Source organism: Pristiophorus japonicus, chromosome 13 (assembly GCF_044704955.1).
Source record: "Pristiophorus japonicus isolate sPriJap1 chromosome 13, sPriJap1.hap1, whole genome shotgun sequence".
Classification (NCBI taxonomy): Eukaryota; Metazoa; Chordata; class Chondrichthyes; family Pristiophoridae; genus Pristiophorus; species Pristiophorus japonicus.
Window position 1 is genome coordinate 18,639,407 of NC_091989.1, and position 17,333 is coordinate 18,656,739.

The 17,333-nt window shown below is 42.5% G+C and overlaps 1 protein-coding gene across 1 annotated transcript in view; it reads right to left on the minus strand.

Moving 5' to 3' along the window:
- Positions 1-17,333, minus strand: part of chchd3a (coiled-coil-helix-coiled-coil-helix domain containing 3a) — a 334,738-nt gene that overhangs the window by 215,087 nt on the left and 102,318 nt on the right. The window contains exon 3 of the mRNA XM_070897189.1: positions 16,447-16,528. Coding sequence (XP_070753290.1) covers positions 16,447-16,528 — 82 coding nt within the window. The remainder of the gene's footprint in view (positions 1-16,446; positions 16,529-17,333) is intronic.

A 17,333-nucleotide genomic window follows, 5' to 3' on the forward strand; every position in this document is an offset into this window, starting at 1 on the left:
TTCAACTTGCCGTTTTCTGTGAGTGAAAAAGGAATTGTGTTTTTTTTTCCCCAATTAACTCCAAGTTTTAATTTACAATGACTGAAAATGTTTTAGCTCCAGCACACCCTGCATCTCCTGCCTCGAATCAGCTTGAGTGACTATTTTTTCAGCAAATTTCCCATGAGCTGCCTTGAAATGGATCACGCTGCAAAGGATGTGGTAACATATATCTGGCCACAATTCATTATGCCTACGGGAGGAAAGTTCTTTAATTATATTTTTATTTAGCAGGAGGTTGGTGGTCAAACCACAATATCTGCAAATTACCCATGCTAAATTTAGGATCTTTTTTCCAAGGCAAATATTTTTTGAAAAAAGACTTTACAGCCACAGCTCTCCAGCATGAGCCTACTTCTAATTCCGACACACCTAAAAATAACCTTTATTAAAAAAAATGCATTTCACAACTAACAAAGGCTAAAGGGTTGCACAGCAGCCAACAGGCTCAGGTCTGCCTCATTGCTGAGTTCTCAATTTCTGGAGAGGCATTGCCTACATTTCCTAAAGCATTAAAGTATTTCACCTGAAGCTTGACCATTACAAAGCAGCTCATGGAAAATTGCCGAGGCTGGGTATTCACAGAAACCTGTTTCATGAATGGCAGTCCTTTTTTACTCACTGAAGCCCCCTCACCTGGCTGTACATTTCATCAGCTACTCCATCCAAATCAGTGTGGTGATGACAGTCACAATTTAATTTATCCCCTGCACCTCTGTCACCTTCCCTCTTTCAAGCATCATACAATCACATAATCATAGAATGGTTACAGCACAGTAGGAGGCCATTCGGCCCATAAAGCCCGCGTTGGTTCTCTGCAAGAGCCCTTCAGGTCATCCGACTCTCCTGCCCTTTCCCCGCAGCCCTGCAATTTTTTTTTCTTTCAGGTACTTATCCAATTCCCTTTTGAAAGCCACAATTGAATCTGCCTCCACCATCCTTTCAGGCAGTGCATTCCAGATCCTAACCACTAGCTGCGTAACAAAGTTTTTCCTCATGTCGCCTTTGGTTCTTTCGCCACTCATCTCAAATCTGTGTCCTCTGGTTCTCGACCGTTCTGCCAATGGAACAGTTTCTCTACATCTACTCTGACTAGACCCCTCATGATTTTGAACACCTCTATTAAAAACTTCTCTCAACCTTCCTGAAGTATGGTTCCCAGAATTCTACAGAATACTCCAATTGAGGCCGAACCAGTGTTTTATAAAGGTTCATCACAAATTCCTTGCTTTTGTACTCTATGTCTCTATTTATGAAACCCAGGATCCAGTCTGCTTTTTTAACAGTTTTCTCTACCTGCCCTACCATTTTCAACAATTTGTGTAGATCTGCTCCTTGGTCTCGGTTTTTGCACCCCGTTTAAAATTGTACCCTTCAGTTTATTTGACTACTTCTCATTCTTCCGACCAAAATGTAACACTTTGCACTTTTCTGCATTAAATTTCAACTGCTATGGGTCCGCCCATTCCACCAGCCTGTCGATATCTTCTTGGAAGTCCATCATTAACCTCCTCACTATACTTCCAAGTTTTGAGTCATCTTCAAATTTTGAAATTGTGACCTGAACACCAAAGTCTAAGTTATTAATATACATCAAGAAAAGCAGTGGTCCTAGTATCGACCCCTGGGGACCATAGTACACCTTCCTCCAGACTGAAATACAACCGTTCATCACTACTCTGTTGCCTGTCACTTAGCCAATTCCATACCCATGCTGCCACTGTCCCTTTTATTCCATGGGCTTCAACTTTGCTGGTAAGCCTATCAGATGGGACTTTATCAAACGCCTTTTGGAAGTCCATGTACACCACGTCAAACGCATTGCCCTCATCAATACGCTCTGTTACGTCATTAAAAAAAACTCAATCAAGTTAGTTAAACATGATTTGCCTTAACAAATCCGTGCTGGCTTTCCTTAATTAACCCATGCTTGTCCAAGTGACTGTTAATTTTGTCCCGGACTATCGTTTCCAAAAGCTTCCTCACGACCGAGATCAAACTGACTGGCCTGGAGTTGCTGGGTTTATCCTTGCACCCTTCTTTTTTAAACAAGGGTGTAACATTGGCAATTCTCCAGTGCTCTGGCACCAGCCCCGTATCCAAGGAGGATTCGAAGATTATGGCCACTACCTCTGCAATTTCGCCTTTACTTTCCTCAGCATCTGAGGATGCATCCAATCCGATCCTGATGACTTACCTACTTGAAGTACAGCCAGCCTTTCTGGGAACTCCTCATCAATTTTTATCTCAGCCAATATCTCAACTAGTTCCTCCTTCACGATGACTTCAGCAGCATCTTCTTACTTGGTAAAGACAGATGCAAGTACTCATTTCGTACCTCAGCCATGGCCTCTGCCTCCATTTTAGCCTCTAATCTGCCCCACCCCTCCTCTTACTACCAGTTTACTATTTATCTGTTGATAGAAGACTTTTGGATTCCCTTTTATGTTAGCGGCCCATTAATTCTCATACTCTCTCTTTGCCCCTCATTTCCTTTTTCACTTCCCCTCTAAACTTTCTATATTCAGGTTGGTTCTCACTTGTATTCTCAATCTGACATGTGTCATATGAACCTTTTTTCTGCTTCATCTTACTCTCTCTCTTTTGTCATTCAGGGAATTCTGGCTTTCGTTTCCATATCTTTCGCCCTCATGGGAATGAACCTCGGCCATACCTGAATCATCTCCTCTTTAAAAGCAGCCCATTGTTCGATTACAGTTTTGCCTGCCAATTAACCCGGGTCAAATCCATTCTCAACCCACTGAAATCGGCCTCTCTCCAATGAAATATTTTTACTCTAGGTTGCCCCCTTTCCTTTTCCATAGCAAATCTAAACCTTTATGATTACCATTCCTCCTGTCTCACTCAAAATCTTGATTGCATATTGCCCCTCCGAAGCCACACACTGACTTCCTTACCTCTGTTCTCTCCTCCCCTAGCCTCTGCACTGAGCGACTCCTCATACTCAACCAAAACTCAAACCCCTTTTCTGTTGGCCTTCTCTACCCTCCTGCATTAACTCAATCTCATCATCATTATCATCATAGGCAGTCCCTCGAAATCGAGGAAGACTTGCTTCCACTTAGAAGGGAGTTCTTTGGTGGCTGAACAGTCCAATACGAGAGCCGCAGACTCTGTCACAGGATAGTCGTTGAGGGAAGGGGTGGGTGGGACTCGTTTGCCGCACGCTCTTTTCCACTGTCTGTGTTTCATTTCTGCATGCTCTCGGTGTTGAGACTCAAGGTGCTCAGCGCCCTCTCGGATGCACTTCCTCCACTGAAGGCGATCTTGGGCCAGGGACTCCCAGGTGTCAATGGGGATGTTGCACTTTATCAGAGAGGCTTTGAGGGTGTCATTGTAGCGTTTCCATTGCCCACCTTTGGCTCGTTTCCCACAAAGGAGCTCTGAGTAGAGCATTTGCTTTGGGAGTCTCGTGTCTGGCATGCGGACTATGTGGTCTGCCCAGCGGAGCTGATCGAGTGTGGTCAGTACTTCAATGCTGGGATGTTAGCCTGAATGATGTTGGTGCGCCTCTCCTCCTGGGGGATTTGTCGGATCTTGCGGAGACATCTCACCCTTCATGTAAACTCCCCTCCCTTTCCCCACAGCAACTCTCTTGACTCCATCTTTTATGCCATCTACATTCTTGAGATCTGAAACACTAAGTGATAGCCTCTGACCATTTCTTCGATACAGTCATTGACTCTCTCTCCTAAATTACTGTCCCTCTTTCAGGCTGTCATCAAATTTAACACCTCTTCAAACAACTGACCTTTTATCCTTCCATCCGCTTCAACTACTGTCTCATCTTTAACTTTCCTTTTCTCTTTCAGCTCCTCAAATGTGTCATCGTCTCCCAGCTCTGTGGCTACCGATCTCAAACCTCCTGTTCAAATCTCTCTGGTACAACTTCTGTTCTTCCTGCAATATCAAGGTGGCTATGGCCAAAGTCATCAGTGACCTTCTCAATGATGATGATTGTTAGATGTTATCCTTCCTGGTCTCCACCAAAGCATTACAGTGACCATACCACCCTCCTCTCCTCTGTTGCCCAACTTTTTGGGACTGCCCTTGTGTGGGGTCCGACTCCTGGCTATTTGATTTATAGCCAGCATATCTCCAGCAATGGTTTCTCTGCCCATCCTCACATTGTTACCTCCGGAGTGCCTCAAAAATCTATCCTTCGTTGCCTTGGTGACATCATCCACGTGCATGGAATTTCTATATGTATGCTGATGACATCCAGCTGGAACTATCCATCACTTCTCTTGGCCCCACAATCACCTCCACTGTCAGACTATCTGGCTAACATCATGTAACATCATGAGTTCCTCCAATGGACGGTCATTTCTGGGCCCCCACTATAATCTCTGCTATCTTGCCACTGACACAATTCTCCACTCTGCTAGATACTCAGTTTGTGACTGGCCATCTGAAACCTTGGCTGCTTATTGATTCAAACCTGGTATCCTATCCATCACCAAGACCGTTTATGTTCATTTCCACAATACCCTCCAAGCTAAAGCCCTTTAAGCTGACTCTAACCTCTTGTACAATCCCCACTACCCAAGCTTCACCATTCAGCTCTATTCGCCAAAACTTCCTCTCTGAACCTTTGAATTTCTCTCTCTCCTTTTGAAAATCTTCTCAAAACCCATCATTTCACACAAGCATTTGATTACTCCTCCTAATTTCTCTTTCAATGTCTCGGTGCCTGTTGCTTTATCTATTTCTGTTCGTAAATTGCCGTAGATGTTTCTTTTCCATTGAAGGTATTATATAATTGCAAGCTGTTGTTGCTCAAGACACAATTCAATTGAAAGCTATTGAGGAACTTATGCCCTTAGTCCTTTCAGTTATGATTTAAATTAAGAGCTTTTCCATCTTTAACGGACAATTTCTAAAACACCAAACACTTTTCTGAATGAAATAATGAGTAACTCAAAAATGCCAGACTAGCTCATAATTTCAATGTTGTCAAAAGTTAGCGCATGCATTTAGAGTCACAAAACATCTTCGAATTGATGTGACAATACTTTGAAAGGAGAATTATGTCTCAGATACTCACGCAAGCTCTTACAGGTGCCATTTTCAAATTCTGGGTAATTTTTTCACTCCCACAATACAACAGTGACTACACTTCAAAAAACAACTTAATTTGCTGCAAAGTGCTTTGGGAGGCGCTGAAGTTAGGAAAGGCATTTCTAGCTTCCTTTCTTTCTAAGCGTAAGGCATTTAAAATCAACAGTTAATACAACATCCTTTGTCGATATCATCCTCAAATCTAGAACGATACTGCCAACAGCAGAAAGTATAGCTAATTAGATAAAGGATAGCTTTTATGACTATTTTCATAATGCTAGACTGATATCAAGTGAGCAAGAACTTCCTCCAACTGAAGCCACCCGATTTTGCTCCCACCAAAGAAATCCCTTCCTGGTAAGCTCAGGCTGAACCACACAATGTACAATGATGGTATTCTGTTGGACACCGAGCATCAAATCCTCTATCCCACCCATCGCCGAGACTGCTTAGCTTCCACCTCCTTAACACCTATGCCTCCACCCTTCCTCAACAGCACTGTTGCTAAAATCTGTCTTCACACTTTCTACAGTCTCTATTTGTTCATCATACTCCTGTTGGGTTCCACTTCACACAAATTCCAATTCATCAAAAACGCCGCTGTCCACATCCTGTTCTGCACTATCCTGCTTGTGCATCCCTCACTGATCACCATTCGCTCCCCAAGTCCCAAAGCATTAAAATCAAATTCTGGAATTCTCACCCTAAACCTCTCTGCCTCTTTACCTTTCTCGCCTCCTTTAAGACGCTCCATAAAAACTACCTCTTTGATCAAGTCTGCCCCAATTTCTCCTAATGTGGCTTGGTGTCAATTTTTGTTTTAAAATGCTTGTGTGAAGCGCCTTGGGATGTTTTACTGTGTTAAAGGCGTTATATAAATACAAGTTGTTGTTCTTGTTTACAAATCTTTCTGGTGCCTCAACTTATCCTATATCTGCAACCTCTGAGCTCGACAGACCAGCCCATGTTCTCCAGTCCTCTAACTCTGGCCTCCAGGTCATCTCCACACCATCACTTCCTATACTACCATGGGTGGCCTTATTCTTTGTTAACTCTTTCCCTAAACTCCTCCACCTTCCTACTGGTCTCCCTGCTTTCAAAAGCCTCCTCACAATCTCTCTTCCAGCCTGCTTATGGTCATCATTCCGAATTCTTCGACGATCTGTGAATTTCCTTGAAACATTTGCAATGTTGAAAATGCTATATGAATGTAGATTGTCAAAATAGAACAATACATGGAATCAGTTTCAAACTCAATTTGAATAAACAGGATGCACCGGTACATCAAACATCATGGTTCAATGACGAGGGACAGGAATGATTGCATTGAGAAGATTTTGGTGATTTCCAAAACTGCTCATCTACTTCTGTTTTTTTGGTTGTGAAGGGAGGAGTTGCAAGCAGATGAAAAGTTATTATGCAAATTTGCCAATGATTTGGTTTGGTTTTACAATGTTTTTCCAGTATTTCTGCACTTAAATTTTAGGTACAACTATCAGAAATTACATATTAAGCTGCCCCCCTAAATATTTCCATTATATTTCTAAACTTGAACTACATGTTCTCCTTGCAGTATTCATTTTGTCTGTTCAGAGTCTTGTGGAGCAACACCAGCAACTGATTCCTGCAACACAGTGTTAATATATTGCCCTCATCAAGCAAAGCCAAGTCTCAAATGGAGATTACAGACCATGGCAGCAGCTACAGCAAAAAGCCAGTTCTGGAACATCAGCTGTCTTATCAATTGAACAGGTTCACAGAGCACAGGAGCAGATTAGTCCACATTGATTCGATTTAAAATGAAAACTCTTCTAATGGTCAGTTGTATTATTAGTCTCTAACAGCTAGATCCCATACTACAAACAATGACTCAATATACTGCCTCTTGGATTAAATAGCTGCCCGTCTTCGTGCAGAAACCTTAATGCACTTTCCAGTGAAATCAAAGTCCACGTCATTTGAACTTCGATTAAAACAGCACAACACAAAACGATTACAGATTCAAGTCGGATCACTTTCAATTAACTTGGGTTTTTCTTTGTTTTGTCTTGCCTTTTCTTCGAAGGGGGTTGCAGACTCACTTCTTCCAGGCCTTGTTTGTTTTTGAACAAGCTGCAAGGATGTGCACAAGAGGTGGTCCTTCCCTCAAGTTTCTCCTTCCTGCGTACTTTGTTCAGTGCTTGCCCACGGGCAACCACACTGCAATCAGGAACCCACTTCCTGAAAAATCCTAAGTGTCAATCCACACCTGACAATTCCGTTGCAGTGCATTAATACACATGGTTTCTGCATGATTGGGCAACTCACTTGCAGTATATATTACAGATACAGTAAACATGCAGATTTTGTATTGCAGTGAGCTCCTGTAATGGAATGCTTTGCTAATTAATCTGATTGAACAGAATTTTAGTTTATCAAAAGCTGACTGAATATTATGATCAAATTCTGACAAGACAGAGAAAGCAACTTGAACTTCTGAAAACATTTTGAAAAATACACGTGCTTTGGATGCTTTCCCTTGACACTAGTTTTTCAGATTCTGACAATGACCTGAAATGGGCTGCACATCTCAGAGAAAGACTGTGATGCTGAAATGGACAATTAGTTGCAGCTGAACTGGAACAATTTAGACAATAATCCAATTTTAATCCAAATATTTCCAATTTCATTCGATGGAATTTTATTTTGCATCCACTATAAAGTCAAATACCACTTTATCTAAACCCAATCATCTCTTCATTTTTAAAAATCACGACTTCTTGTTATTGATATTTTACCTTCATTTCCTGGACCCCCAACACACAATTTCCTCATAGCAACTTCCCACTGCATACTGAAAATGGATACACAACAATTTATGGCCCTACAAGCCACAAATATATTCAACAACTTGTAATAACTATGCCGATCTCATTGTAACATGGGACTAAATCAGGTACTATAGAGTACAAGCACGCTTTCCCTAATGCTAAAAAAAGTGGACAGGAAAAATCCTCGATGATACAATTGAAGTGTCAGCTTCTCTTAGCATTTTCAATGTACGCAAAGAATATGTTCAAGGAGACCATGCAACACAGAAGTACTGCACAATAGTTTTTCAGTGACTTATCACATCTCTCAGAAATATCACCTCGTGCTTCACATAAATGAAACATTTTGAAGTGCAACTACTGTTGTGTTAACAAATGTGGCAGCCATACTGCACACAGCAAGATCCTATCAACAGCAACGAGATAACATTTTTGGTTTGTGTTGAATAAGAGCAATATTAACCAGGATACTGGGAAATCTCCTGCTTTTGATAATGGCATGGGATCTTTAATGTCCACTTGAACCACGAGGGCAGGTGGAAGGGGTCTCAGTTTAACATTTCCTCTGTCGGACTGAATCTCCAACAATGTAGCACTGCCTTAGTATTGTTCTGGCATATAAGCTTCGATTTTGAGTGCAAACTCTTGGTGTATGATTTGAATTCACAACCGTATGACTTGAAGATGTGAATACTACCAGATCAGCTGACACACTAAGGAGTGACACAGCAAGCGGATCAATGGCAAATATTTATCTACGCCAAAAATACACGTGCCATACTTTTGTTTTCTGGTATTAAAATGTTTTCTGAAGCCAGAACACATTTGCCAGTTTTAATCTTTTTTTGGTTGGGTCCTTTTTAAAAAAAAATACAACAGATTGGTACCTGGCAAAGCTGAGGCTGGTATCTGCCACATGCTGTTGAAATATTGGGCCCAAGTTTCCACACGATAAAAAACGGGCGCCCCTCCGAGCTGGGCGCCCGTTGTTCGCACCTAAAACGGCGCCGGAAAAAAAACTCGCAATTCTGGAGCGTTCTGCAGCTCCTTGTCTGTTTGGCGCGGCGCCCAGGGAGGCGGAGCCTGCACTCGCACCGATTTTGTAAGTGGGAGGGGGCGGGTACTATTTAAATTAGTTTTTTTCCTGCCAGCAACGCTGCGCGTGCGCGAACCCTCGGCCATTTTTGTAGTTCTTTGTCGCTGTTTAATTTTTGAACATTTTTTAATAAAAGCACATTGCCATCAGCACATCAGCACTTGCAGCCTTCTCACTGTCTCCTCCCCCCCCCGCGGGAAGAACGGGCGCCTCCTCCCGCCCCCGCGGGAAAGAACGGGCACCTCCTCCCCCGCGGGAAGAACGGGCGCCTCCTCCCCCCGCCGCGGGAAGAACGGGCGCCTCATCTCCCCCCCCCCCCCCATGGGAAAGAACGGGCGCCTCCTCCCCCGCGGGAAGAACGGGTGCCTCCTCCCCCTGCCGCGGGAAGAACGGGCGCCTCCTCTCCCCCCCCCCACGGGAAAGAACGGGCGCCTCCTCCCCCGCCCCCCCGCGGGAAGAACGGGTGCCTCCTCCCCCTGCCGCGGGAAGAACGGGCGCCTCCCCCCCCCTCCGCCGCGGGAAAAACGGGCGCCTCCGCCTCCCCCCCCCGCCACGGGAAGAACGGGCGCCTCCTCCTGCCCCCCCCACGGGAAGAACGGGCGCCTCAGGCTGACTGCAGCATTCTCCGTGCCTGAAGCACTTTCACACAGGTAGGAAGATGGTTTATTTAATCTTTTCTTTGCTTATAAATGTTTATTCAGGTTGGATTTATTTGTATAATATTTGTAGAAGTATAAATAATGATTTATTGTAGAACTTAATGACTTCCCTTCCCCCCCACCTCGTTCTGGGCGCCTAATTTGTAACCTGCGCCTGATTTTTTTTAATGTGCAGAACAGGTTTTTTCAGTTCTACAAAAATCTTCACTTGCTCCATTCTAAGTTAGTTTGGAGTACGTTTTCACTGTGGAAACTTTGAAATCAGGCGTCAGCGGCCGGACACGCCCCCTTTTGAAGAAAACATTCTGTTCCAAAGTAGAACTGTTCTACCTGACTAGAACTGCAGAAAAAAAAAAGTGGAGAATTGCGATTTCTAAGATAGTCCGTTCTCCACCAGTTGCTCCTAAAAATCAGGCGCAAATCATGTGGAAACTTGGGCCCATTATGTTAGCGTAGAAAAAAAAACAGGTGCTGAGACTGTCAGTGGATTTACACACTGCAATAGTGTTACCTCCCTTCTGATGTTTGGAATTTAAAGAGATTCTCAAAAAACTGTTCACTACTTATCAGATAAAGTTTGAAAGTTGGTGTTAAATTCTATACATTAACATTATCGCTTGGAACGATCTTTTATTTAGTCACATGTTAAACTGAAAGGAATCTTCACTAATTTCCAATGTCATAAAATTACATCCAAGTATCGCACAAGAATTTAGCGATGTTATCAAGGAAAAACTGAGTGGACAAATAATCCAAAATATTCCCAACAGGAGAAATGGAAGATGGGCAAAATACCATGGGAAAGTTACTTGTGGCTGGGGACTGCCATGTGGGGAGACTTAGGGACAAAGCGGGGTAAAAGTACATCCTTTCTAATTTTGCAATGCTGAAGTTGTTGTTCAAACTGTGTTGAATGAGGCCTGAAGGCATTGTGTAATTTATGCGTGAGGGACCTTGCGCTCCACCAAATTACACAACATAAACCAAAGTTTTCTACATTAGCATGCATGCAAAATGGTAAACATTTGTCAGAATATTGAGAAAAAAAATTCCATTAGATGAAATGAACAATTTTCTTCTTTATCAACTAGCTTAGAATTGTAGGCTGTTGTAAGAGCCGAGGTTTCCCCTCTCCTTGAGTCATCGTGCTCATTAACATTTTATGAACTACTGTAGCTTCCAGACATTGCATCAATAAATATGAATATTAGCATGTTTTCAGTTTATTCAGAGAATTCCAATATTAAAGCAATTTTACATGTTGGTTTCCGCCTGCCATGATTCACAATGGCATCTTATTAAAGTGCTAAATCACTTTTTTCCCCAGTAATGCACAGATTCCATTTTTGCTGCTTATATGAAAGCATGCCATTTTTTCTGCTTTGACACAAACAAGGCTATTTATCTTGCTTTTTTGAAATATAGCTCCTGGTAACTAAGTAATTAAAAAAAAATCCACATTTTTATATTGGCTATGATCAGATTTTGAGGAGGACAACTTCTAAATCTAGCTCAATTAACTGGTTATTGTTCATATACATAATTTGGAAGTGCCATTACTTCCTTTTTGTGACAACTTGTTGCCAATTAGTCAGTGGTTGCTGCACTCAAAATTGGCTCCTGCAGGTCTATCTGTACTGGAGCATCAGTTCGACTCAGTTGTTGGGCACACTTGCCTCTCTGAGTCAGCAGGTTGTGGGTTCCAGCCACAAGACTAGAGTGCATAATCAAGCCTAACACTGCAGAGTGGAACTCGGAGGGAGTCTAACATTTTTGGAGATGCTACTCTTTGGAAGATAAATTAAACTGAAGCTCCATCTGTCTGTTCTGGCTGTGCAGATGGAAGCTAAAGATTGCATCACATTATATGAAGAAAAGCAGGTAGTTTATGCAATTCTAGATTTGAGCACAGAATCAAACTTCAGCTCATCAAGTCTGTTTTTCTCTGCACAGCCAACTAGTCAAGTCCCACTTGCCTGCTTGCTCTCTCGTATTCTTCTTTAACAACCAACTATCTAATACCCTTCAATATCATTAACAGACTGCTTCAGCAATGGTAAACAAAGAAACGGCAGACCAGTTGAACAAATACTTTGGTTCTGTCTTCACAAAGGAAGACACAAATAACCTTCCGGAAGTACAAGGGGACCAAGGATCCAGTGAGAAAGAGGAACTGAAGGATATCCTTATTAGGCAGGAAATTGCATGAGGGAAATTGATGGGACTGACGGCCGATAAATCCCCGGGGCCTGATAGTCAGCATCCCAGAGTACTGAAGGAAGTGGCCTTAGAAATAGTGGCTGCATTGGTGATCATTTTCCATCAGTCTATCGACTCTGGATCAGTTCCTATGGACTGGAGGGTAGGTAAAGTAATACCACTTTTTAAAAAAGAGGGAGAGAGAAAACTGGTAATTATAGACCAGTTAGCCTGACATCAGTAGTGGGGAAAATGTTGGATCAATTATTAAAGATGAAATAACAGCGCATTTGGAAAGCAGTGACAGGATCGGTCCAAGTCAACATGGATTTATGAAGGGGAAATCATGCTCGACAAATCTTCTGCAATTTTTTGAGGATGTAACTAGTAGAGTGGACAAGGGAGTGCCAGCAGATGTGGTGTATTTGGACTTTCAAAAGGCTTTTGACAATGTCGCACACAAGAGATTGGTGTGCAAAATTAAAGCACATGGTAGTGGGGATAATGTACTGACGTGGATAGAACAGGTTGGCAGACAGGAAGCAGAGAGTCGGGAGAAACAGGTACTTTTCAGAATGGCAAACAGTGACTAGTGGGGTGCTGCAGGGCTCAGTGCTGGGACCCCAGCTATTTACAATATACATTAATGATTTGGATGAAGGAATTGAGTGTAATATCTCCAAGTTTGCAGATGACACTAAACTGGTTGGCGGTGTGAGCTGTGAGGAGGATGCCAAGAGGCTGCAGGATGACTTGGACAGGTTAGGTGAGTGGGCAAATGCATAGCAGATGCAGTATAATGTGGATAAATGTGAGGTTATCCACATTGGGGGCAAAAACACGAAGGCAGAATATTATCTGAATGGTGGCAGATTAGGAAAAGGGGAGGTGCAACGAGACCAGGGTATCATGGTACATCAGTCATTGAAAGTTGTCATGCAGGTACAGCAGGCGGTGAAGGCGGCAAATGGTATGTTGGCCTTCACAGCTAGGGGTTTTGAGTATAGGAGCAGGGAGCTCCCTACTGCAGTTGTGCAGGGCCTTGGTGAGGCCTCACCTGGAATATTCTGTTCAGTTTTGGTCTCCTAATCTGAGGAAGGACGTTCTTGCTCTTGAGGGAGTGCAGCGAAGGTTCACCAGACTGATTCCCGGGATGGCTGGACTGACATACGAGGAGAGACTGGATCGGCTGGGCCTTTATTCACTGGAGTTTAGAAGGATGAGAGGGGATCTCATAGAAACATAAAATTCTGACGGGACTGGACAGGTTAGATGCAGGAAGTATGTTCCCGATGTTGGGGAAGTCTAGAACTAGGGGGAAACAGTGTAAGGATAAGGGGTAAGCCATTTCGGACTGAGATGAGGCGAAACTTCTTCACTCAAGAGAGTTGTTAACCTGTGGAATTCCCTACCGCAGAGAGTTGTTGATGCCAATTCATTGGATATATTCAAGAGGGAATTCGATATGGCCCTAAAGGCTAAAGGGATCAAGGGGCATGGAGAGAAAGCAGGAAAGGGGGACTCAGGTGAATGATCAGCCATGATCTCACTGAATGGTGGTGCAGGCTCGAACCGCTGAATGGCCTACTCCTGCACCTATTTTCTATGTTTCCATGTTTCGAAATAGCAGAGATTCCATCTGACCACCATCTCTGAAGAATTTATTTTAACCTTCCCTTGAATTGTTTCATTTTTCTAATATCCTGGCCAACATTCCTCCAGTGCAGCACTAAAAACATACCAACTGATCATTCATCTCATTACCATTTGTATTCACTGTGGGAACTGCTTTGACGGTATGCCCTTAAGTGCAAGCCTTTCTTTCTTACAGCTACAGTGCATGCCGCAAACTGAAACAAAGCACTAAAAAATTATCAAAATGAAATAAGACAAGTCCACAGCAAGGTACAGACACTATGAAAACCATTAGCTGCCTGTGTGTGAAAGCAATTGGCATTCGTGTACTTGTGATCTCAACCACTTGTTCTCCCTTCTGCTCTTGGATTTTGGACACTCCAATAAAGGATCGCTCCTGCCTGCTCTTAAGAGTTTTGAGGAAGAATGCCAGACAAAATATCAACCGAGTCTTTCTCTTCCTGATCTTGAATAATCTATTAATTTCCACCATTTTTAGTTTCAGATTTTCGGCACTTTTGTGACCTGTTTTTGTGTTACAGCTGCAAATCCTGTGGCTCAATAGTTAAAATTCCAGCACAACTTATTACCTGAACGTATTCAGCACCAGGAGTTCCACCAGTCCTCTTTCAAATGCAACACTTCTACCACCAGCACAGAACAACTTCAAATGGAGAAAAACAGACCTACCTTTTCCTTGAGTGTACAGCTCACATTTACTCAGTTTTGTGAGACAATGGCATGAGAAACTGATCAATAAGAATAACCCATGGTTTGGTTGAAAAAGCAACTGGAGCATATTTAAAAAACACAGGAGTTTGAGATTACAATGAACAAATCTGATACGTAATGGGTTCTTGAATGTTGCCTTCTGTTAATATCTTTATGAATAAACACTTCCACATATGATGCTGTGGAAATCTCACTGCTGCATGCAATTGCTATTGGTGCTTCATCATGTTGTTAACTAAGTACTGAAGAGTAATCTCTCTCCATGGGGATATCGGAAGCTGAAATTCAACAACTCTTGAAGCAAGATGTGAGTTCCCCCTCTTGGGTACAGCACTTTAGATTACATATGAGCAGAGACCCACATAACATTTGCGGTCAAATCTTTATTGCAACAGTACTTGTTTACAATGTTATCATCTTCGTCTATAGAATCAACCCTAATGTCCTCCTTCCCTTCTCTCTCTGCTCTCCCTCTCCCAACTATCTTTCCCTCACACCCACCCTCTCTCTCTCGCCGCTCCCGCCACGCATTCTTCTCGGTTCTGCAGCAACGCCTATGGAGGCCCCGCGCCCCCAGTGCCCGTGGCCATTGGCTCCGCCTCATCCACTGCCGTGTCCTCACTGGAGCAAACCCAATGCTCTCCGCTCTAATTGGTCGCGAGGCCGTGCGGGCCCTGATCGCCCATTGGTGCCACTCAGTCCGGACCACATGCTCCTAGCCTCTGGACCTGCCCGCGGACAGACAAACCGCAGGACAGACAAAAACTGAATTATTATTATAGATTCAGCATTACGGAGGTCAAAAGTAATCAAGTCCACAAGATTTCTTGGCTGCCTCCTGGAGCAAATGGATTCATTTTGAACTCCCACCCATCTGTGCAATCGAACTATCTGGACCTGGATGGAGAAGCTGAGGAAGATGGAACATGAATCCACTTCACATTTTAACAAAAGGAACTTGAATGGTGGTATGCCAGTAAAACAGCCTTCAACATTTGATGTTATGCATGAAAACTGAAGAACAAAAACCATGCATTTATATAGAACTTTATCACAGCTCTCAGCACTTGCTAAATCACTTTATATACAGTGAATTACCATGACATGCAGTCACTACTGCAAAGTTGGTTGAAATTTGGTACAAATTAAAAATCAATAACACATTATCGGAATTTCAGGCCCAGAGGACTTCTCGTGGGCAAACTAAAGAAAAAAGGTAAAAAACTGCGCACTGACCTGTTGCTGCTGCGCCTGTTTGAACTTCTGAGCCTGAGGCCTTCACTACTATGCATCGGAGCGCATGCGTGCACAGGGCTGAAGCTGCAGTCACATGGCTCTGGACAGCCAATCAAGGTACAGTATTTTCTCATTCATAATAATGGGAATTCCGTAAGTTGGTGTTACCATTATTATGAATGAGAACCCACCACCGCACCCCCACCCACCCAAACACAAAAAAAACAACAAATAGAAAAATACATGACATATTTAAGAATCATTTAAATTCAAGTTCTTATAAAAAATATTTTCCTGACTTTTTTTTAAAAAAAGATGCTTTAAAATAAACTTACCATAGTGGGAAGGGTTTTTAAACAATAAATTATGTTTTCATATGTGTTTATTTAATTTAATTTGCATGTTTTATGTATTTTTAAACACTTGCGCCTGTAAAAGTGGGCTATACGCCTGCTTTTTCAGGCACAAGATTTGAAAGGAGATTTGCAGGGCAAGATATTCGTAAATATCGGAAATCTTGCCCTGCAAGTGTCCTCGCTTCCGATATGCGCGAGATCTGTCAAGCCAGAAACTTAACAGATTGGAAAAACCATTTTTCAGCGCATGCGCATTGCACGCTGAAACACAGCTTTTCCGATGCCTTCCTGGGTTCATGGAAACTTCGTACAGACCTGGGACATCGGATTTTCAAATGCAATTTTTTAAACATTTGAATTTCAAGAGAACTGATGTCCAATCACACCAAAATAGAAAGAAGCACGATAGAAGTCATAACATTTTTTTGCAGGAGCAGCAATCAGTGATAAAATGTTATTCACATTTAGGGAGGTGTATTCTATATGGCAAGTGAAGAGCAGATAATGAGGACAAAGCACCCGTCATCATATCAGAATACTTGGATGGACGCTGGGATGAAGAAAGCCTTAAAAATCCATACACACACACACACCACACTAACCTCTTTTGTAGATTCAAATCTTGCCTGGCTCGATCTTGTGCCAGCTCTTCGGAAATTCGCTTTCCGACTTCCTCATCAGTAACTGTAGTGAAGATAAACAAAAATTAGCAGAGCAATGGCAAACAAGTTCTGAAGCAAACATCTATAGCTGTGTGTGTGTCAAATGCAGAGAGCAAATACACACTAACTGGATGAGTCATAAAAGTTAATTCATTGTATTTTTCATACTGGATTGAGAAAAACCACAAACTCTTTGCATTGTGACCTCACAGCAAAAATTGAGATTACAATAATGCACTCTAACTTTTGAATATGAAATCAATTACCCCATTCGCAGAATTTCATTAATTAACCAATGCCATTTTCAGGAAGACCATTTTTTTTGTGTCTTGTGGGCTGCAATATTGAGCTACTCTGTGGGCAATATCACAAGATGGGTATTTGCACTGCTGACACGAGAATGGATATTAATATGTTAGATATGTGAAGAGTGAAAAAAGAGAATTTTAAACAGCATTGTGCAGCTGAAATAGCAGACAAGCTGCCTTCATTTGTTTGTAAATAGCCCTCTGTGCAAGAACAGCCTGGATTTAATTTTCCCTTTATCCTCTTCAATGTAGTCAGAAGCAATCACATTCCTCCACCCAGCAATTTCTAGCTTGAAAAGGCACTATGTTATTGACTAAAACAGTAAGCAACACTCAAAGAAAAGTGCATCTTGAGTGGGATTTTCAAATACCAGCCAAATTTCAATTACATTGGGATAGATTCAGAAGTTCTCACTCCTGCTCCAAATTGAATAATTCGAATAATTCGAAAATAGGTTTTGCTCCCTTGCCCCCAACTTAAAAGGCCATCAACATCTGCAACAACATTTGTCGGGTGGC